The following is a 23,946-nucleotide window of genomic DNA, read 5'->3' on the forward strand; positions in this document are numbered from 1 at the left end:
GAAGTGTAATTGAGCTTGAAATCATGATTTATAGTGAAAATTTATATAAATTTGGTCTGTTTTCACCCAAAACTGATTGGATCCCTTCAGAAGACATGAATTACACCACTGGAGTTTTACGGATTACTTATGCAGCTTTTATGTGCTTATTGGTGCTTCAACATTTTGGATCCCTTTCACTTGCATTGCATGGACCTACAGAGCTGAGGTATTCTTCCAAAAATCGTCGTTTGTGTTCTGCTGAAGGAAGAAAGTCATGCACATCTATGATGGCATGAGGGTGAGTAAATGATGAGATAATTGTATTTTGTGTGTGTGTGTGTGTGTGTGAGAGAGAACTATTCCTTTAAAAGAATTTGTGACAGCACCCCTTTGTGACCAACACATTACACCAACCGTGTGCCAACCAACCCCTGTCCTAGTGTGGGCATAAAAGAGACAGCGTGGCGTGTGAGTGGCAGAAGGAGGGAGGGGTTTAAGACGCACCGGCAAACTACATGCTCGATGCAGCGTCCATAGAATAAGGTAACGCTGCCTCAAGACCGCAATGGCTATGGGTTTAACGTCGAAAAAATCGTCTTCTAGAAACATCGCCGTGGAGCGCAAGAATCTCATCACAGTTTGCAGGTAGCGTTATTAAATGACGCATTTGAACAGCTCTGCATGCGCCATTTGAAATGACCAATTCTGACAGTCAGCTCTTAGGGGCCGTTCAGACCGAACACGTTTCTGCACTAACAAGCTCGACGCAGCGCAACGGATAGTACAAAACGCAGGTGTGTCGAGACGCGTTTAAGAGGTTCTTTTTAAAACGGCGTCTAAAAATACGTAACGACCAAAAACGTCAGTGTAGCGCGTTTACATAGAAAGACAATTGAAAACAGCGCGAACGCAAGCAAAAATACGTTTGGTGTGAACGGCCCCTTACACTATATCATTACTTGGGTTTAAATCAATAGCTCATATTAAGCATTTCACAGTTATACACGACTCAAGTCTATCAGCATCTTATAGTCTCCTCAACTATATTATATTTACGGTTTGTAATGGATACAGGAGCCTTACATAGAGAGTAATTGGCACAAATTGCGTTTTTACCTTCAGGTGATCTCTTGGGATCTGCCTCTCTGATAAGCCGGCATATTGTGTTGTAAAACTGTGTCGCACTAGTTTTAGTCAAGGTAAAGATTTTATTGTATGTTATTAGTTTTACTTAGCAAACAGTTAATAGGATAGAGCGTCTTTTCTCATTTAAACATTAGCATAAAGGGTCAATATTGAAGGAGAGGTCCCTCATATCATTCCAGCGGAAGTGCAGGAAAATCCATGACGTCACTGCATCCTTCCGACCATTTTTCATGCTTTGGACACGAGATGCTAAAACAAAGGCATAGAGCGTTTACAGACAGTGTGCATTGATTTTGATACGTCTGAAATTTGGGGTATAAAGGAGGTGAATTTGGCTGAATTTGTATTGTTGATCAGTCCCTTATTGTAGGACTACTAATACATAGGACCTAGGACCTATATAGCAATTATACTCTGTATCTATCAAGAAAAGGAACAGTGTGTGCATGAATATTATTGATCATCCATTCACTATGGAATCAACTTTGATTCATTAAGCATGCCAAAAATGAAGAAGTCACTGGTGTTCCTATAGCTCAGTTGATAAAAGTTTAAATAAAAGCATCTGCCTAATGCATGTAAATGGAAAGGTAAGTTTACTACATAAATCTGTCTTAACCAAACCTCTGTTTCAAGTAGTTAAAAAGAACTGCATTCATTTACAGGTGCTTTAAGAATTCATCAAATAACTTAGAAACCAGAAAAGTTAGGTTAGGTATCCATATATAAGAGTGTGCCACTCATTGTATACTTGCCATTATATACAGTATGCATGTAAACATTTTGTCCCAGCACACTGTGCAACATGCGTTGGTGAGTTATGGCTGAACCATATGGTACGAACAGAATTTCATTGCAATGTTCAGTTCTTCAGGGGTGTGGGACTGCACCAGAGCTGTACTTTACCAGTTGGTTAGCACAGCACAGTACGTGGGTGTTGAATAATTGATGGTGTTTGGGGGCGCCCCATGCATAGGTCATGTACAGTTGCTGAATGGACAGAGAACACTGTCACTCCTGTTTGGACAGCAGCACCATTGTTTTGTCATAATGGAAATGCTGTCAAAGAGATGATTGTGATGTGGCAAGCTGTTGTGACATCATCATCCCCATAATTTTGCCTTCAGTAAATAAGAATATGGCTTATATTAAAGGGATCGTTCACCCAAAAATTCTGTCATCATTTCACTCACCCTCATGATGTTCCAAACATGTATAACTTTCTTCAGTAGAACACAAAAGGAGTTAGCTTGAGACACCATTCACTTTCATTGTATGGAAAAAATATGCAATGAAAGTGAATGGTGGCTGAGGCTAACATTTTGCCTAACATTTCCATTACGTGTTCCAGAGAAGAAAGAAAGTCATATTGGTTAAGGAACATGATAATGGGTAAACGATGACAGAATTTTCATTTTTGGGTGAATTACCCCTTTAAAGGGATAGTTCACTCAAAAATGAAAATTCTCCCATCATTTACTCACCCTCATGCCATCCGAGATCTGTATGAATTTTTTAGAAGAATATCTCAGCTCTGTAGGTCCATACAATGCAAGTGAATGGTGACCAGACCAACGTGAAAGTGGAGATTTATGGAAAAAAGGGCTTAAATATTGATCTGTTTCTCATCCACACCTATCATATCACTTCTGAAGATTTGGATGAAATCACTGGAGTCTTATAGATTACTTTTATATTTCCTTTATGTGAATTTTGGAGCGTCAAAGGTCTGGTCACCATTCACTTGCATTGTATGGACTTACAGTGCTGATATATTCTTCTAAAAATCTGCGTTTGTGTTCTGCAGAAGAAGAAAAAATCATACACATCTGGGATGGCATAAGGGTGAGTAAACAATGACAGAATTGTAATTTTTGGGCGAACAATTCCTTTAAGATAAACCGTAAATAATTCCAGGAAACATTAAATAAAAAGTAAATTTGCCCCAATATTCAGATTTCTGGATGGAGAATAAGAAGAAAATAGAAGTTCAGTAATGTCAGCACATATTTATTAAGCGTACAGCACCATGGTCAAAACCACATTTCCAAGGTTCTACCATCTGAATGGCATAATGTAGAAACTGTTACACGCATAACACATACTATGCTAATGCAGTATGGTAAAAAATGAACGAGAAAGAATGACAAAAATGGACTTCAGACATCACAGATTATTATAAACACAAAGACGCTTTTGCTGAAAAAGTCAAGGGACTTTTTTCTGCTACCCACATCCCTTGTTTGGCCATGCCAGAGCTGTTGAAACAATTACAGACAAGTTACACAGGACAAAGAACTTGACAATTACAAAATAAAAAAAATTCAAATTGGAATCTTAATTAATGGATGCTAGCAAAGCTATCTCAAACAATGCATAATTAAATTGGATCGTAATCATAGATATTAGCTCAGATTACATTGTGCTCTTTAGGACACGTAGAGTCATATAGATCAAACCTCCCATGTGTCTGTCAGGTGTTTGTAGTTCTCTGGTATGTTGAGATCAGGAGACCTTTACATATTATTTCCTTCACTCTCAATCACCAAAAACCCACATCCCCATTGTCATGTCTCTCAGTCCATATTGAGCTGCCGATTTATGAACATTGTTCCACTTTCCCAGTTGAGGAATGCTTCTGCATCATGCTAGCTGCTAGTCTTAGTGACCAAATTAAGAAAAACCATCACTTAATCACAGATGCAAGGTTGCACTTCTGATTAGTCAGACATGTTTGAATTCGGCCCCTAAGTCACAATGTGGTCGTCATGTTTTATGATCTAAGCCCAAAGAGCTCTTTGAGGTGGATTGGATCTTGGCATAAGACTGGGCAAATGTACTCAATATTTTTATCTCAAGCATCTTTACTGAAACTGAGAGTTGACATTGTGGAGAAGGGTTCTGACCAACAGAAAAAGGGTTAGTTTCACATTATAAGCTCACTCATAATAACCCCCACCATTTCTTATCTCAAAGCTGGGTTCATTCTGTGCTAAGATAGAAAGCATTAGTGATGTTGCATTTCTATTGCCTCGTTTACAATGGTTATACATATACAGTCGAGATCACTGACATAATATAAATACAGACAGTCACACAGTTTACATGAACATAACTCGATTTCAGTTTTCTACTTTTTCGGTTTTTAAACTTAGACTAAACAAATGTCAGTTAGGGAGGGACTAAATATCACAAAGTTTTCATTGTAAGGGTACTCAAGAGACTTGTTTGTCGGTAGGTCTTCTGTGATCATGGTGTTGTTTTCAGTTGTTTTCTTGCTTTTGTAGCTGATCTGGTAAATATGGTGCTAACAACGGCAAGGTCATGGTTTTAATTCCCAGGGAACACACATACTGATAAATGTGTTGTTTTCATCTCCAAGGCAAGAGCATACTTCACTGAGAAACAGTAATGTAGATCTATAACAGTGTGGCAATAACATCATCACTGAGAGGGCAAGTTTAAGGGGTTTGGAACATAATGAAGAGTAAAATAGGTCATGATGACTGCCTCTTCAGTCAAAGTTGAGAGGTAAAGAGTTCCAGCGGTCAATGAAAGGCTCATGTTGAAGTTCCCATGTTTTGACTTGCCAGTTTTGCTCATCACATTGAGAAAGTCCTCCAGACAGCTGAAGCTAGCACTGTAAATGTGTGGTTCCAATGATTCAAGAATTCTGCAAGGATGAGCATTTGAATTCAGTGAAATCAGTTGAATCAACAGCTTTTGTTTTGTGAATGACTTTTTGATCTAAAAGAATATACAGTGAAATAATGAAATTATATAAACATATTACATACTTTTAAAAAAAAAGAAAAAAAAAAAGAATAGCAGTTGTTGATGTCTTCATCCACTTGAGAACCAGGAGAAAAGCAAACAATGGTAAATAACTACCTTGGTAATGCTTTGAAGGTTTTTAACAGCAGCATTTTAAAGCTGATAAGCAAAATATTAGTGTAAGTATATCAGATGCAGTGGACCTTTTACTAAATCTTGTCCCTGTTTTTTACCTTAAAAGCTTTTTAGATCAAGGTTATGATAAGTTTTTAAAAAGGAGGGGATTGGGTTTCAATTATTTGCTTATTTTCTTAGTAACTTCAGATCATTCTTCATTCTTGAGATGCATCTCTTTGACCATCTGATTTCTTTGAAACATGTCAAAGACACATTTATTTTACCCAGCATGTCTTGGCGCCAACTCGGTTGCTTCTGACTTCCATTATTAGCTTCAACTTCTATCGTAGATCTGAGATGATCTAACTGAGAGGACTCGCATTGAATTTCACAGAGGGTTCCTTGAGTATCTCCTTCCTCAGCCATCCCCAACCCTTTTTATCACTTACTTAGCTTCTCAGTCAACATATACCTAATCCATTTAACAATCCTACCTTTAATTTATGTATTAATGTGGACAATTAATTAAACTGTACACTGCAAGCAACAAAAAGGCAAAATTTCACCAGTTCTAATAAGCAATCTAACAAACTATAAGATGTGATGCCATTTAAGTTGACTTGAATTTCAGAAAGGCTTGGATTTGCAATCTGCAGTCAGTCTGGGGATGTTTTTTGCCAAACGACTACTTGCATGAATGACTGGGAAAGCTTATCCAGACTTAGGAGATTCTGCTTGTTCTGCCTACAAGAAGGCGAGGGAAAGATGCATATTAGAAAGTTCAAAATAGAGAGTGGAAGGAAGATTGTTCAAGCTAGGGAAAGGAGGGCCAGGATAGGGCAATGTGAATGATTGATGGAGAGGGCATTGGAGAGAAGGACCAGGTCATTAGAAGAAAGATGAGAAGAGGTAACAAAGAAAGTCTAGACTTAGAATCATAAGTTTGTAAGCTTTAAATACTGAAAACAATCCAAAACAGAATTCGAGGTTACCCAGAGAGGTCACAGAGAGTAGGTAAAGTGTGTCTGTAAGTGCATTGAAAAAGTCCAAAGATCTTAAGAGTGATTGGTATGAAGTAATATTTATAGAAGGGTTTGGCTTTATGGCTTGTTTCCAAAGTGGGCGAGACCAGGGACACAAAAGCCATTTGTTAAGTGGCTGCACATTTGTTTTTCAGTGTCAAATCGTACCAAGTGAGTCTTGCTGCTACATTCCTCTATTAGCATTTTTAGGCATGCCTTTGCCCTGCTGGCCCTCAGAAACTTGCTTTATTTTAAGATGAGAGGATCTTCAACTATGTTTTGAATACATTTACATTTACTCATTATAAATGTCAAACATTGCTGTATTCTTGTTTCATGGACTGTCATGGTGTGCAATCAAATATTTTTTTTTCTAATTATTACAATTAGATTGGTGATGGGAGTGGTCCTCCCTGCACAGGACAAGTTAGCATTGCTCTTAGGGTGTGGGATTGCCCTTGAGGAAAACACCTCTTGGTCAGCCTTAGAGCCATGGAGATAATCAAGACTCAAGAATGTTTATGTTCAACTTCAAAGCATACAATTCTAACTGGGTTTTTGTAGTTACAATAACACCAGGGATAAAACCCTAGCCTTTGCTTGTTGCAAAAGTGATATCTCTGAAGTTTCAGAGTGTAGGCTGATGAAAATAGACTCTCATTACTGATGCACAAAAATGAGCTCTGGCCAAATGACAAATCATTGATACAGCCACAATCAAACAAGTACAGGTGACTAAACCATCAAGTCTATATCAGTAAACCTTGTATGACTTGGAAAGAAGTTAGAAATATCAGTGATATCTAAGGTAACAATTTTTAAATGGAAGCACCCTTGTTGCATAGGTAATTCTATCATTACTACAAATTGTACATAGTCCAAAGCCAGAAAGCCAGACTTGACTACACAGTGAAAGAGGGGGCAAAACCATAAACCTCTGGAGCTACATTAGCTGATTATTTGTTACTAACCTGTATCCAGGATATATTCCAGAATCAAGACATTTTTGGACAAAACAATATCAAAATTATCACTGTATAGTTGGACGATGCAATACAAAATCTCCATAGAAGGTATGCTTTGATGGTGTTTCATCCTCAGCTGTTGGTGATATTTGTCTGTGTTTGTTTTCTTCATGCTCAGCTTGTTGAAACTAACCCCCCCCCCCTCCCCCTCCTCCCCACAGAACCCTGTCCCAAAGATTCTGCCTTACTCCCCGTTAAAGAGTCTTCCTCTTGGGCATAAATGCCTTTCGGAAGGATGTAGACTTGGTGCCTCGGCTGAAGGAGGCACCACCCATGGAGATCTTCGTCTTGCCACTGGTGATGGTGGACGAGCCCAGGGACGTCGTGCTCTTCCCACGGGAGATCGATGAGTTTCCCATCATGATCTTTGTCTTGTCTCTCTTGATAGATGTGCTCCCCAGGTTGAGGGCTGTCTTACCCTCTGTAATGCTGGTGTTACCCATGGTGGAACCAAAAGATGTGATGGAGAAGATCCTGGAGGTCTCCTCCAGCCAGTCTAGAAGACCTGGTGTACGTTCAGGGTTAAATTTTCTCTATTCTCTCTCCCTTGGAAGTTCTTGTTCTCCTGGTTCTACAGGATGAGGTTTTGATGGCTCATCATGTGTCCTGGCAGCCACACATCCCAACGCACACAGACAGTGCCTGTCTAAGTGTGACGGTCCAAACGGCTAGTGTCGGGATGGGACAAGAATGCTAAGCGTGGTGAGAGCAACCCCCATGCAGCAGCATAAAACCCTTGTTGAACAGTGTAACATGGTCTCCGTAAGGCCACATACCTCCCCTGTGTGCCGTGAATGGACAGAGGCTGCCGTAGGAGGCCTTAGTTCTAGCTGGGGGCAGAGGGGACAGTAGACTGCATTGTCCCATTGCTAAAGCGAGGCCGTAGAACACACTGAAGAACACATTGTTGAGCAACACAATCGGTGGTGACATCACTTAGGTCCGTGGCATTGTGCCTCCCTAGAACTGATCTCAAGTGACTTGAGTTATACTGTACGTGGCTGCTGGAAAAGGTGTAATGTTGACTGAGCCCAAGACTAACTTCTGAGACTCAAGGGTGTGGTCTATTTGAATACATTTTGTTGAATCTAGTGTGGATGAGAGGCGTAAATGTAGTAGAATTCAATGAAAACGTATTGGGGGGTATTTACACTTGGTCACTTCATGAGTTTTTACTGATTGGACAGCTATGCGATCATGAAAAGACCAAGTGTAAATGCTCTTCAAGACTGGTTCGAGACCTCCGGAGGTGGTTTGAGATGCATTCCAGATAAAACTTAAGTGTAAATGCATCTGGCTGTTCAAGCTACAAATGTAAAATTTACTCCGCCCAAACAGCGATACGTCAGCATTGGAAAAATGTGAAATATTTAACAGCTGCTATACCGAATATTTGCTTTTGGCTTGCATTGCACAATAAATAATAACAAATTAAGAAATGGATGCACGTTGTTGGAGAGAGAGAACTTTTTTTCTTTGTTTATTTGATGCAGATGGCTGACAAAACTAAAACTAAACACTGACAATAAGTGCAGCTGACGCACATGGACATATCAAGCCCAGAGGGGAAAAATACACAGTGCACGGACACACGGGCACTGGACAAAGTCACTTGGAATCAAATAATAAATCACATCTTTTTTATTTGCTGCCCGCCATTAGTATAATCACAGAAGTTAACTCTTGTTTTAATTGCATATAGCGCTGGAATTGAAGAAATGAGTAATATCTATTTAGCGGAGCCGTATTAATGTGGCCAAGTGTAAATGGAATGTGCTTATTCAATCGAAAAGCAATCCGATCATTAAAAATGCATGAAGTGACCAAGTGTAAATACCCCCTTAGTGTTGACGTTGTGTGTGGTGAAATTAGTTATCACTGAAGAATTGTGCTCTGTTGTCCAATTGTGAAAATGAGAACATTTGTGGAGAAAAATTTAAAGTGATCTTTAAAATATATTTGTATTTGAAATTGAGATGCTTGCTTAGTGTGTTCAACAAGAAATAAAACATTTTTCATCATTGTTTTCAAAGCAATATGCCTTCAAAATAACACAAAGAATGTTTTGACTATTTCAACTATGTCCATTTATTAACAATTATGATATTCTTCTTTTTGTATTGGTTAATTTATGCAACATTGACATAAGATTAAGAGAGCATAAATGAGCAATTAACATTTTTATTCTAAGGCTATGGATGAAGTTATGACTTTCTTATGACTTTGTTAGTATTGCTTGCTTTTAACTCAACTCAAACTGAATTCTCCCTGCAAAATCCATTCTCACAATCTTGATCTTTTTCCGACTTATACCCTTCAGCATATGAACAACAGCTGTTCCAGTTGCGGCGACAGGTCATGCCACACACACCCTCACACACATGCATGCATACTCTCTACATGGTCATTATCATATTATCTGTTGTTTTCTATTTCTACAGCAAAAGTGTGAATGGCATCCTCAGTTCCAACCTAATTTAAGGTACACTTACTCTTCATTTTGCCTCTAGAATGCATTTTCTGTTATTCTAGAGCAAACTGGCAAACACTTGCATCTCACAAGACAACAAACCTGCTTGAACACTCTACTACAAAGTCAATCTTTGTGTAAATACTGTTTGTGGTTATGTTTGTGTCTTTAAGTCACAGATGAAAATCCCAATAGAGATTCCATTGAGTTTCCCTGCCTCTTTTGAGGGAAGTCTTAACTACAGTCACAGATTTCTCTCCTTGACTTAAAGTGGCCTTGCTCAAAGAACTAGTGGTCTCCCCATGAGTGATTGTAGTTGTACCCACCACAAATGCAGTCTTGCCCTTCCTCAGTTTCGTCTTGCTCCTTGAAACAACAGTCTTCCCCCATGAGATGGCCTTCTTGCTTTTCATCAGTCTGATTTTGCCCTTTGTAAAGCAGGTCTTTCTCAATAAAAGAAATGCCTTCCTGTTTGAGTCCTCCTCTGGCTGAATATCTGTTGTATCGTCCTTTTCGGTGGTCTTTTTTGATCTTGAAATCCCAGTGTCAGCGTTTGTGGTTCTCCTTTCCATCTACTTGGTCCGGCGCTTTGGCATGAGGGCCTTGCGGAACGAGGTTGTAGTTTTGCCTCTGCTGAAACTGGCTCTGCCCAGGGAGATGGTGGTCTTGCCTCTGGTGATGGTGGACTCACCCATAGAAGTGGTGGTGACCCCACGGGTAATGGAGGACTTGCCCATGGTGATGGAAGTCGTGCCCCGAGCTATTGAAGAGCCGCCCACGGACAGGGCAGTCTTCCCTTCCGTAAAACTGGTGTTCCCCATGAAGGCATGTAGGGCGTCAGGTCTTCGGGACTCTCAGTTCTCTCCTTGTTTCCTCTCCCCTTTGTGTGGGCTTCACATGCCAGACCCTTGGAGGTTTGACTGCGCTAGGATGTTTGCTGGTCACGGAAATTGTACACAAATTCGGGACAGCCCTAAATAGATCACACCACCATTTGAGTGAGTGGGTGGGTGGAGAAAATGAGTGAGTGTCAGGATATGGGGGAGATTTGCTCACTATACTGTTGCTCTTATATAAAAAAAAAAAAAAACTGGTGCAGAAGTTGGAATGGAACCCAGGCGAGAGGACAAAGGTCGCCACGCCGACGAGTAGCACTGCGCTGTTGGCTGGGGCACAAGGACTCCAATTGTGATTGCAGGAATTGTAACGTGAATATGGCATCAAAAGGCCATTGTTTTGCACACAGGACAATTGGGATTGACCTCAGCAGTCCGCTGTGGCACTGCTCCCAAAAACCCCTGTCTTTACATCAGAATGGTAGCGTTGAGCTGGGCCTACACTGATGCAAGTGCCTATGTAATACTGTTTATAATGTAAGCAAAGAGTAGTGTGCCATCACTGCCTGGTTTCCAATGGTTTTGAATCAAAACTATGTTAGAATTAGTTGTGTATCATCATTTGACTGAATTTTTACTTTCTTTCTAAGATTTTCTGTGAAGACTTTGTTGGAAAAGTACACTGCGGAGCCCATTGATGACTCGTCGGAGGAGTTTATAAACTTTGCTGCAATTTTGGAGCACATCCTCAGTCATCGCTTTAAAGGTAGAACAACGCATTCCATTCACTCGTACACAGATGTGGACCCCCTTAGAGGACAGCGCGGGGAATATTTTTTCTGAAATGGTTTTGCGTGCTAAATAAAAAATTTTCATATTTTTTCTGAAATAGAATGCAAACAATAGTTTGCATTCCCTTGCAATAAGATTTAGGTGCCCTTGCAAAAGTTCATGTTCCCTCGAAATAAGTTTTATGTGCCCTCAAAATTTACCATGGTTTTTCTATAGAAACCGTATGTTAACCATGATATTCATAGTAAAGCCATAGTGTTAATGCAGGAAAATGAAAACTATGGTAATAAAAAACATTATTTTGTGGATAGTATGGTTTTATTTGTATTAAAACCATAGTAACCACAAGAATTACAATGGTTAATCTATAGTACAACCATGGTTACTATATACACTCACTGAGCACTTTATTAAATAAGTGTTATTATTTAACACTGTGGTCCTAATAAAGTTCCCGACGTGATCTTCTGCTGTTGTAGCCCATCTGCCTCAAGGTTCAATGTGTTGAGCATTCTGAGATGCTATTCTGCCCACTACAATTGTACAGAGTGGTTATCTGAGTTACCGTAGTCTTTTTGTCAGCTCAAACAAGTCTGGCCATTCTCCGTTGATCTCTCTCATCAACAAGGCATTTCCATCCACAGAACTAACGCTCACTGGATGTTTTTTTACTTTTGCGTGTGAAAATCCCAGGAGATCAGCAGTTACAGAAATACTCAAACCAGCCCATCTGGCACCAACAATCATACCATGGTCAAAATCACTGAGATCAAATTTTTTCCCTATTCTGATGGCTGATGTGAACATTAACTGAAGCTCCTGACCCGTATCTGAATGATTTTATGCATTGCACTGCTGCAACATGATTGGCTGATTAGATAATCACATGACTAAGTAGGTGTACAGGTGTTCCTAATAAAGTGAGTGTAGATACAGCATAGTGTATTAAAACCATGGTTTCTGCCCAAAAAAAAAAAAAAAAACATGGTTACTTACTTTTCATATTTACAACAGTATTGCTATAGTAAAACCATGGTTTCAGCCAAAAAACTAAAACAAAACATTAGCCTACAACATTCATGGTTACTACAATATTAGTAATTGCTACTACAATAGGCTACCATTGAAAAATGATTTCCACCAAAAACTATGGTAACTACAGTCTACCATATTACTATAGTAAAACCATAGTTAAACTGTGGTATTTGTAAAACCGTTATAACCACAAAAATTATGAGTTTTAATACCGTAGTTTTTGTTTTCCTGTATTATCACTATGGTTTCACTACAAACATCATGATTAAAATATGCTTACTGTAGTAAAACTATGGTAAATTTATTGCGAGGGAAAGCAAAACGTATTGCGAGACTAATGCGAGGGCACGCAAAACTTATTGTGAGGGAATGCAAACTATTGTGAGGGAATGCAAAACTTATTGTGATGGTACACAAAACTATTTCAGAAACAAATTCCCGCCCTGTCCTCTAAGGGGCTCTGTAGATTCCTCCCTGCTGGAAAAAAAAAAAATCTTAACTAAAAATCTTAGCTAGTCTCCAAGCCTGGCAAAGCTGCTTGGAGGATTGGCTGGTCTGGTTTTCTGGCTTTTCAAATGGACAGACTGGCCGACCAGCAAAACCAGCTAGATACCAGGCTGAAAGACCAGCTAGACCGATTAGACCAGCTTGGCTAGGCTGAGAGACCAGCTAAACCTGCATAAGGTGTTTGTTGTTTTTTTTCAGCAGGGATTCAAATTTGAAATGTATATTATTATTGTTTTATTTTCTGTCAATGCCCAGTGTTTATAGACACTAAATGTATTGTGTGGTGATTTTTATTTATTTTTTATCAGGTCCAGGTGGTTGGTTCAGTTCAGATGGCCAGAGGAGTTTTTGGGATTATATTCGTCTGGCCTGCAGTAAAGTCCACAACAACTGCATCAGTAGCATTGAGAGCATAGAGAACATTAGCACATCACGTGCAAAGGCAAGCCTCTTTCAGCCTTTCTGTCTCTTCCTCAAGCACTCGAGTTTTTCTTTCTGTTCATATTTCTTCTTTCTTGCCTAGACTGTTGTCAAATGAGTGCACTTTCTCTTTCTTCACTTTGTTGCCCTGCTGAAAAAAATATCAACCTGCCGAATATGTTTTGTTGGTCTTAGCTGGTTTAAGCTGTTGTAGCTATTTTTTTTTCTTCTGCATTGTGCTTCTTGTTATATGTAGTTCTGTTTTATCTATAATTGATTATTCTCTCTTTGTCCCTCTATAGGGACGAGCCTGGATTCGTGTGGCTTTGATGGAGAAGCGTCTGTCTGAATATGTAGCCACGGCATTAAGAGACACTCGAACCACCAGGTCACAACTCTGCACAGTATCTTCTAATGTGTCTTAGAGTTGTCGTTATCATTTCAAAGTATTTTATTGGATTTGTTCATGTATATTTGCACTGCAGGAGATTCTATGATGATGGCGCTATAATGCTAAGGGAGGAAGCTACCGTTCTGACTGGGATGCTAATTGGACTCAGTGCTATTGACTTCAGGTTAAAACACTGTTTTCAAGCCAATCATGCATTATTTTTACTTAGTACTCATTGAAAGATATAGCTATTATTATTATTATTATTATTATTATTATTATTATTATTATTATAGCAACGTTTACTGAAATGTAAATCTTCCAGCCAAGTAAACAATGTTTACATTATCCGCTGTGATGGACCCATCTAGGCATGTCTGTGTGACAATAAAGCCATTTTTTGGTTGGAAAATTGGAAGGTTTTGCTATTAACCCTCATATTGTCTCTCACTCTTTTCCACCATTAGTTTCTGTCTGAAGGGAGAGGTTTTGGATGGAAAGACACTTGCGGTGATTGACTACACACCTTATCTGAAGTTCACCCAGAGGTGAGAAGTTCTAATATTGAGCAGAGGATTTTTATTGGCTGACCCTTTGAAATATTATTCTAGACAGTGCCTAATGATGAATTATACATTTCTATACAAAGTATTGTTGTAACATGTTATGTAACAGTGCAACAAGTTGGTGCTAGATGTTATGATGTAGATGTTGCAGTAGGAACCAAGCCACGTTATTGCGACTACATCACATACTTATGAATCTGCTATTGATGTGTCCTGTGCAGTTACGACTACCTGAGTGATGAGGATGACCGCCACAGTGTGGACAGCAGTGCCAGTGATGAGAGCGTAGCCGAGCACCCTTACATTCCTCTGGTCACAGATGAAGAGAACTGGAGCAACAAGTGCCGAAAGATGGAGCAAAGGTTCAAGATCGTCTATGCACAAAAGGTTACAATTGGGAGTTTTTGACTTACAGGCATTGGGGCATTTGATTGACTCTGTTATGTTGAAAAGACCAACATATTGCTGCTGGTGACCCCACCAGGCTTCTTAACTAGCTTAACCAGCAAGTAAACCAGCATGCTTTTTCTAGTGAAGCTGGTTGACACTAAAGTTTTGGTGGTTAATAGCATGGCTATAAACTATAATGGAAATTCATGCTGGCATAGATATTTTCATTTTAAACATGTGATTTGGATGCAGAAATAGTGCGTTCATATTCTGATGTACAGGTATGTACTGTATGTGTAATTGTTTTCAGGGTTATTTAGAGGAATTAGTGCGCTTGAGGGAGTCCCAGCTGAAAAATGTAGAAACTGAGAACAAGAGGCTAGATGCTAAACTAGAGGAACTGCGGATCCAGAGCCAACAAGAAAAGCAAGAACTGGAGGCCATCATACTGGAGCTACAAGCACAAATGTACACACACACACACACACACACACACTACATAACACATTCTATATCTGCACAAACAAGAATTCTCTGAAGGCTTTATTCTGGTTTGTTTTGTAGCACTGGTATCATTCCTTGTGAGTCCTCTCATTTGGTAAAAGGTCTGTCCATTCCGCTCATCAACCAATGGACAACTGCACAAGGCGCCAACAACCAAGGAAACGTAAAGGTGTTTCGTCGGTAAGCATAGTTTGCACGTGGGTGTGAAACAGTTGTGAGATGCGCCTTAGCAAGAACAGCTATTACTATTGCTCATACTTTGGGTTAGGGATTTGAACAAACCCTTAACCCTTAGTATTAAATTTCGGCAGAGAGACCTTTAAAAGCAATCAGAATTTTTCCGAAGCAATACAACAATTCTTGCATGGTGGGCATAAAACTGCCAAAGCTCCCACATTGAAGGAGGGACCCAAGCCATGTATAGGGACCAGAATATCAGAGAGACTTGAGAATGGGCTCCTTTTTTTTTCCTCTCGTGCCAGTATGCAACCACCCCTAGCAACCACCCAGCAACCACTCGCTATGGTGTTCCTAGCCACCCCACTTTAGTATTGTGCTGACGTGTTTTGCATGGGCAAAAACACTCACATTGTCTTAAGAAAATTGAAAAATCTAGTCGTGAATTTTACTTTTTGTACATTTGGGTGTGTACAGAAGAAGTTTTCACAGTTTGGACCTCTCGGCTGATGCAAGTTTGAACTCTGACTCTCAGAAGGAAGACGGCAATCTGAATAGAGGCACAGCGTGGTCAGCAGGTAAAAACACAGATTAATACATATTACAAGCATGTCTGGGTAAGCTTGTGGCCATTTCAGTTGCATCATACTGCTAATTGTTTTGTTTTGTGTGTGTGTGTGTGTGTGTGTGTGTGTGTGTGTGTGTGTGTGTGTTTTTTTTTTTTTTTTGTGTGTGTTTTTTGTTGTGTTTTGTGGTTGTGGTTTTGTTTTGTGTTTTAAAATATTTTGTGTGTGTGTGTTTTTTGTTTTGTGTTTTTTGTATTGTTTTTGTGTTTTGTTTTGTGGTGTTTTTGTTTTTTGTGTGTGTGGCTTTTGTGTTTTTTTGTTTTTGTTTTGTGGTTTGGGTTTTGTGTGTGTGTTTTTTTTTTTGTTGTGTTGTGTTTTTGTGTTGTGTGTTTTGTTTTTTTAATTTGTGTTGTGTGTATTTTTTTGTGTGTGTTTTGTGTTGTGGTTTTGTTCTGTTTTTTGCGTGCGCGCGCGCGCGCGTGTGTGTGTGTGTGTGTGTGGGGGTTTTTTGTGTTTTGTTTTGTTTTCCCCAGATAAAGACAACACTCCATCGATGCTGGGTCTATGTGGTTCTTTGGCTTCTCTACCCAGCTGTAAGTCTCTGGCAAGTCTCAAATCCAGTGAGTATTTGGTCAACATCAGCACAGAGCCAAGTCCTGCTCTCTCTCCCAGCTAGGGGGCACCAAAATCCAACCAACAAGACATTTCTCAGCTCCAGCTTTACTTTTCTTTAGGTGACAACACACCCACCCTGCTAACATCTCCCAATGTCCCTATAGTGATCTGAAACAAAGCATTTTTACTATGAGTATTGAAAAAAAATGAAACATACAGTATATTAAAATTACCCCATAGAGGTACCTTTTTCTGAGTTTTTTAGTTTCACTACAAGAAATGTTACTGTATGTGAATTTGGTATTGAAGTGTAGGATGCAGTCTTGAAAAATTCATGAATGACAACCCCCCTCAGCACTCCCTTATTTTTCCATCCTTATTTAGCAACCTAATTTTCACTCTTGTCTTCCTCCACCCTTTAAAGTCTTCATCAGCATGTTAGAGTCTTTGTAACATTCCCTGAGCCCAAGACCATATCAGTTAGGCTTGAATTTCCTGGGATTTTCAGCACAAAAGGCACATAACAGATCAAAGTGCATTGCCTTCTTCCTATGCTTATTAACTTAAAAGGTAGTTCAGCCAAAAAGGAAAATTCTGCCATTATTAATGGATATTCCAGCAGAAAATATCAGAATAAAGAGACGGAGACCGAGGGAGTGAGGGGACGGAAGCTGCTGCTTGTATCTGCATGTGAAGCTTTATTAAGGCTGTAAATGCCTCCACTGACTACATGTACTTGCTCTAATGACAGTAATATGATGTGAGTGCAAGTATGTCAACTTGTCAGCTAAATTGAAAACTTTTGTCTTATTTATCTTACTGGTGTCACTTTATTTCTTGTGTTTCTTATGTTTATGCATACATAATTGTCTATTTTGTTATACAGTGGCAGTGCTCTGCTGTTTAGTCATTTTGAATTGTAATAAACTATTATTTTGTTATCCCAACTCAGTTTGTATGACTATTTCAAACCACATAAATCTTGCATTCCTATTCCATAATGCTTAAGGGCAAAGAGTGGACACTGACATCTTGTGGATATTACCTTGTAATGGTTTTACTATGCAGGAAAAGATGGCTATTTCTGGAAAGGAATGATAGCTTACTACTTACTCAATACTGTGCAGTATACACTGTATACTACCTACTAGTTTAAAAAAAAGAAAAAAAAAAAGTATTTAAAACAGTTGGCATTATTCCTTGATAAACGTTTTAAACAGTAATATGCTACATTGTTGTAACATGTTCTAATCACATTGCATGTGAGTTGCGTCCAGTTATCCTCTTGTAGGACAATTTTGTATTTTTAGTTTTAAAAAAATGTCTTATTCAAAAATAGTCAAATAATGTGATTAAAAAAAAAAAACAGTTGTCTAATATTACTTCTGGTTCATTTGTCACAGTAGAAATTAAAGGTCAGGTCGAGTGCATTTCATTATGTGATAGGATACAGTACACATGCAGTTTTTCTGTTGTAGACTGCATATTTTAACAAATGTAGTAGATAATCTAGGTATTATTTGCAAACTGAAAATTTGCAAACTGTGCACAAGTGTAGTTTATGCTGATATGCTATTCCAAACATAATCAATCTTTTGAAGATAAACAGAAGAAACATGCAATACTCAATTTGCCCTGCATACCAAATTCTCTAAATTTTTCTACTCGAGGAAGGGAAATTAATGAACTCAAATGAAGAAATGACTCAAATGGCTTGCATTTAATAAAGTAAAGAGCTGGTACAAACTGCAGTTTTGAGCAACACATTCTCTTTAACTCCGTAAACATCAGTATTTAACTCCCTGCACATTGGTTGTTTTAAGAAACATGTTGTTATAGCACTTTGTGGTCACACCCTGCCTTTCTTGTAGGTATCTCCTGTGCTGTGTTTTTGTTTGTTTGTTTTTTAAGAGAGAGAGACTGCCATCACAAAGAGCAATTTCTTCTCAGGGAAGTATTTTAGAGATGATCCAGAAAGAAAAATTAATAATAATAATTAAAAATAATAATAATAATTATATATATATACACTATATTGCCAAAAGTATTCGCTCACCCATCCAAATAAATGAATTCAGGTGTTCCAATCACTTCCATGGCCACAGGTGTATAAAATGAAGCACCTAGGCATGCAGACTGCTTCTACAAACATTTGTGAAAGAATGGGCCGCTCTCAGGAGCTCAGTGAATTCCAGCGTGGTACTGTGATAGGATGCCACCTGTGCAACAAGTCCAGTCGTGAAATTTCCTCACTACTAAATATTCCACAGTCAACTGTCAGTGGTATTATAACAAAGTGGAAGCGATTGGGAATGACAGCAACTCAGCCACGAAGTGGTAGGCCACGTAAAATGACAGAGCGGGGTCAGCGGATGCTGAGGCGCATAGTGCGCAACTTTCTGCAGAGTCAATCGCTACAGACCTCCAAAGTTCATGTGGCCTTCAGATTAGCTCAAGAACAGTGCGTAGAGAGCTTCATGGAATGGGTTTCCATGGCCGAGCAGCTGCATCCAAGCCATACATCACCAAGTGCAATGCAAAGCGTCGGATGCAGTGGTGTAAAGCACGCCGCCACTGGACTCTAGAGCAGTGGAGACGCCTTCTCTGGAGTGATGAATCACGCTTCTCCATCTGGCAATCTGATGGACGAGTCTGGGTTTGGCGGTTGCCAGGAGAACGGTACTTGTCTGACTGCATTGTGCCAACTGTGAAGTTTGGTGGAGGAGGGATTATGGTGTGGGGTTGTTTTTCAGGAGCTGGGCTTGGCCCCTTAGTTCCAGTGAAAGGAACTCTGAATGCTTCAGCATACCAAGAGATTTTGGACAATTCCATGCTCCCAACTTTGTGGGAACAGTTTGGGGATGGCCCCTTCCTGTTCCAACATGACTGCACACCAGTGCACAAAGCAAGGTCTATAAAGACATGGGTGAGCGAGTTTGGTGTGGAAGAACTTGACTGGCCTGCACAGAGTCCTGACCTCAACCCGATAGAGCACCTTTGGGATGAATTTGAGCGAAGACTGTGAGCCAGGCCTTCTCGTCCAACATCAGTGTCTGACCTCACAAATGCGCTTCTGGAAGAATGGTCAAAAATTCCCATAAACACACTCCTAAACCTTGTGGAAAGCCTTCCCAGAATAGTTGAAGCTGTTATAGCTGCAAAGGGTGGGCCGACGTCATATTAAACCCTATGGATTAAGAATGGGATGTCACTTAAGTTCATATGCGTCTAAAGGCAGGTGAGCGAATACTTTTGGCAATATAGTGTATATATATCATAGAAATGTATTTCATGACTTAATTTCCACTATTTTTCTAAACCTAGAAATCACAATTTTTAAATGTAAATTTTTAATAAAACTTGAATGTGTTTTAAAATAACTAGCACAATGTTTTTGAGCGAAAACGTAGTTTATCTTATAAAATTTTACCTCAACAAACCCATGTTCTTTCAGTTACTCCATCATGCATTGTGCTGCTCACTGCTGGTGATAGAACTCTGTGGAAAGAATTAATTTTAATGAGGTGGGCGGGTAAACTCGACTTTTGAGGCCCACCCCTAATAGATCGATGCTGCCAACGGCCAATGGGATGTGAGTAGTATTTTTCAGCAGCCAATCAGAGCGGAAACGTGTGTTTAGACGCTGAATCCGACACGAGTGTGTAGGTTGGCTGTTGTCAGATTGAGGACTGAAGAATTGGCAGAAGCTCATATAATGTAGTTTTGCTCCTCAACTGGTTCTCCAACTGTTAAGTTTAGTAGGTCAGGTGGAATAAACCGTTTAGAACGGTGCATAACAGTTTATGTTTCGTTATTTTTCCACAGAGGAAAAAAATAACGTGTTTTGTTTGAATAATTAGTTAGGAAAAACTTCACTATCATCACAAAAGAAAGTAGCTGACTAGCTAACGAGTGTGCTAGCGTTTATTATTAAAATATTAAATTTTGATGTCAAAATCAGACGAGAGGGTCTACCAGAGGAACAGCTTTAGGTAAACGCTCGAGTTTGGGAGACTCGTGAACTTTTAGAGACTTTTAAAAGCACAAAAGCGACTGTGGGAATGTCGTGTCGGAGTGGAGTGGCCCGGGTAGGTAACCAAGGACTGCAGCCCCTCCGAGCCACGGTCCCGTTTCAGCTCCAGAACAGAACAGCACCACGATGCAAAGACAGCAAAACAGGTAAAAACAAACATAAATGTGCAAAACAACGTTAGATATGCAGGCTTTTCAGATTTAAAATATGCCCCACTGTCATATACATCTTAACGTTACTCCTTTGCTACGTAGAATAACAGTGCGTTTAGTAACGTGAGTGGATAATTTGCACAGGGCTTGTGGTTTAGAGGCTCTCTCATGGCATCTGCACTTGGCTTCGGTGCAACAGTCTTCAACAAACTTAAAACTTCTCAGTGCACTGAACGACCCCCACCTTATTCCCAACGTGTTTTGTGGCCAAGATGGTCTCAAAACACCGCATGTGACTGAATAAACGTATTGGGCCTGTCATATAAAACACTTTTGATATACATGTTAGTTGTTATACATTGTCTGCAAACATTTTGTAAACCCTAATCACTGTTTTGTCATGTTCAGCAAATAGACACTAGTGTGTCCACTGTCCAGTGCTTCACCTTAAGTATGTACTGGCCTGCATTAGGAAAAACAAATGGCCATTGTAACAAGATATCAGCATAGTTCTTGCATTGTTTTGCTTTTACTGAAGCAATTTAATTACTTATGCCAGATCTATTGTAATTAAAGCTTGTGTCTTACTGTGACTTTATTTTAGGCCTTAAATGTCACTTTTTGTATTAGACGGTCAGACTGCATTTTACATCTGTACATTGTCAGATTTCTTCAACAGGGTGAGAACTTACCTTTACTTTTATAAGTCTTAAAAGAATAGTTCACCCAAAAATGAAAATTCGCTCATTTACTCATCCTCATGCCTTACCAGATGTGTTTGACTTTCTTTCTTCTGCTAAACACAAACAGATTTTTAGAAGAATATTTAAGCTCTGTAGGTACATACAGTGCAAGTGAATGGTGATCAAAACATTAAAGCTCCAAAAAGCATGTAAAGGCAGCATAAAAGTAACCAATAAGACTTCAGTAGTAAAATCCATGTCTTCTGAAGCGATCCAATTGATTTTGGGTGAGAGCAGACACAGCGCTAGAAAGTGTAATCGAGCTTGAAATCATGATCGCCAAGGAGACTGCAGACGTCAAGATTATAGTGAAAATTTAGTTACATTTTGGTCTGTTCTCTCCCAAAAGTGATTGGAATTTTTCAGAAGACATGGATTAAACAAATGGAGTCTTATGGATTACTTTTATGCTGCGTTTATGTGCCTTTTTGAGCTTGAAAGTGTTGGACCCCATTCACTTGAATTTTATGGACCTATAGAGCTGAGATATTCTTCTAAAAATCTTCGTTTGTGTTCTGCAGAAGAAAGTCACATCTGGGATGGCATGAGGGTGAATAAATGATGAGACCAGTTTCATTTTTGGGTGAACTATCCCTTTAAGACTTTTAGGACAATGTGTGAATCATAAAGGGCCATTAAAAGGATAGTTCACCCAAAAAAAATTTTTTTTCCTCATTTACTTAACCACATTTTTTTCCTAAACTGTATGACTTACTTTCTACAGTGGAACACAAAGATTTTTTTTTTGCAAGAGCGTAGTACTTTTAGCTAATCAATTTTTCAGAATTCTGCACATCTTCCCCAACAGTCAGTGCAGATCTGGACGGAGCCTGGTCATCTGTGATCTGTTTACTTATGTGATCAAAATCTGTCTCAGCTATTCATGAATTAGACACAGTATCATGGCATGTGCTCCTTTGTGTACCTACACAAATAAACTCGAGTGGTGGCCAGAGGCCGTGATCACAGAGGGACCTGTGTTAGCATGCCTGGCCGTGTGTAACTCTAGTCCATTTGCCAATGTGTGGATTTTTATATCCTACCTACAGTGCTTGTAGGAGGAGGGAATGACTTTGAAAACTTAGCTCATGGAAGTTTTCATTAGGGTTGTGAAACATACATTTTCACATGCATGCTTGTGCAACCTCATTGATAAAAACACATACACACTAGCATGCACCATACCAGACTCTTAAAGGAATAGTTCATCCAAAAATGAAAATTCTGTCATCATTTTCTCAACCTATTGTTCCAAATTCATATGACTTCTGCGGAACATCCATCCATCCATCCATCAAAGAAAATAAGTTAACGAAGGTCCCATTGGTAGTTACTCAATTTAACGCTTAATAAATCACCCAAAAGTGTCATAAAAGTAGTCCATGCGACTTGTGCATCATATACCAAGTCTTCTTAGGCATATGATCACTTGAACAGACAGTAATTTAAGTTTTTATTCACTTTCAAATCAAATAATCGATAAAGTTTGTAAACTGTGCTGAAATCCGATATGGTGGCTAAAATTGGGGCTGCACTAAAAGAGTGAAAATTATTTTTATGATTATTTTGCTCTACATTTTAATCACTGTTATTAATCATGGTTATTCTGTCATTTGAGAATTTAATTTTTATTACAGGGCTGTACAATTTGGGCAAAACATGTATCACTGTTGCCACTGCTTAAAAATAAATTCTGAAAGAACAAAAGACAAAAACAACAACAACATAAAATTACATTAAACAGCAGCTCTCATGTTGAACAAGGTGTTAAAAGTACAAATTAGTAAGCAGTTCCTTTTTACCAAAATTAGCCTAAGTTGTGTTTTGTCCATGCTTTACTGTCAATTGAAAGTGACTCTGTAGGATCTTTGCACTTGAGTTCTCTTTAAAAGATCCATTTTTAAACTATTCTTATTATTATCATCATTATTATTATATTGCAGTAAACAATAGTAGTATATTTCTGTAATAATTTAGCACCCGGCATTGACATACGATCTCAAGCCTTTTGTTTTGGTGGAAAACTGAAGGAAGACGGTGTATTTGTTTCTGTTGACAACATGTATGTGGTTCTCCTTCCATACTGTACATGGTGAAATACTTTCATCTGCTCCTCGCTCCATAAACCATGGTGCCATTGGGTTACTTTAGATTTGTTTAGAAACATGTAATGGCCAAACATTTGTAATTAGTATGCAAATGTGTAACTAAAATAAATCTGGAGCAACTACATTATGTGGTCCGCGCACAAACCGAACCAAACTCTGAACGCAGCTGTTCTGTATTTAACACAGTCTGAGCACAAGATGCAATTAATTTTAGGTGTATCGAGCACAGAATCGCTCTGAGACCACAAAACACTGTATCATTAAACTTGTGTGTTCCAAGTATATGTAAAACAGATCAGAGCGACGCACATACAGGACATACGATACTCTTAAACATCTGCGGCTACGCATTTCAGAGCGTGCTCGAAAGTGAAACCGGTCAGTGGAGAACTTCTGAAGAGAGCGGGAAGGGTCAGTTGAGTTAAAATTAGACTTCGAAAGAGCTTGTGATTAGGACTGTCATTTGTAGACACAGCCTATAAGTATATAATTCCAATTAACAACAATTTGCAACTTTACCCGGCTGATCATTTCTGCCTGCTAGCTCATTCATTGAAATAATTGTGCAGCCCTAG

The 23,946-nt window shown here is 39.1% G+C and overlaps 2 protein-coding genes and 1 long non-coding RNA gene across 8 annotated transcripts in view; 2 read left to right on the forward strand and 1 right to left on the reverse strand.

Moving 5' to 3' along the window:
• Positions 1-390: 390 nt before the first annotated feature.
• LOC127451587 (RUN domain-containing protein 3A-like) lies at positions 391-17,282 on the forward strand. Of its 4 annotated transcripts, none has more exons than XM_051716378.1 (11): positions 391-627; positions 11,023-11,138; positions 13,015-13,148; positions 13,429-13,514; positions 13,612-13,701; positions 13,985-14,065; positions 14,305-14,470; positions 14,784-14,941; positions 15,038-15,157; positions 15,632-15,732; positions 16,254-17,282. In XM_051716378.1, the coding sequence occupies exons 1-11, from the start codon at positions 548-550 to the stop codon at positions 16,394-16,396; spliced, it is 1,275 nt and encodes a 424-aa protein (XP_051572338.1). In that variant the 5' UTR covers positions 391-547; the 3' UTR covers positions 16,397-17,282. The 4 variants fall into 4 exon arrangements, with proteins under 4 accessions (XP_051572338.1, XP_051572339.1, XP_051572335.1 ...); XM_051716379.1 differs by lacking the exon at positions 391-627 and adding an exon at positions 1,696-1,718; XM_051716375.1 differs by lacking the exon at positions 391-627 and adding an exon at positions 7,506-9,548.
• Positions 3,123-10,099, reverse strand: LOC127451601 (uncharacterized). The gene is made up of 2 exons (XR_007899114.1): positions 9,863-10,099; positions 3,123-4,801 (listed from the first exon to the last, which is right to left on the reverse strand). It is a non-coding gene; the product is annotated as an uncharacterized LOC127451601 (long non-coding RNA).
• A 2,742-nt stretch (positions 17,283-20,024) lies between the features above and the next one.
• The window catches only part of LOC127451588 (protein FAM117A-like), a 30,226-nt gene continuing 26,304 nt past the window's right edge, over positions 20,025-23,946 (forward strand). For all 3 annotated transcript variants that reach the window (XM_051716380.1, XM_051716382.1, XM_051716381.1), the window contains exon 1: positions 20,025-20,514. In XM_051716380.1, coding sequence (XP_051572340.1) covers positions 20,397-20,514 — 118 coding nt within the window. In that variant the 5' untranslated portion in view covers positions 20,025-20,396. The remainder of the gene's footprint in view (positions 20,515-23,946) is intronic.

Source organism: Myxocyprinus asiaticus, chromosome 14 (genome assembly GCF_019703515.2).
Source record: "Myxocyprinus asiaticus isolate MX2 ecotype Aquarium Trade chromosome 14, UBuf_Myxa_2, whole genome shotgun sequence".
NCBI lineage: Eukaryota > Metazoa > Chordata > Actinopteri > Cypriniformes > Catostomidae > Myxocyprinus > Myxocyprinus asiaticus.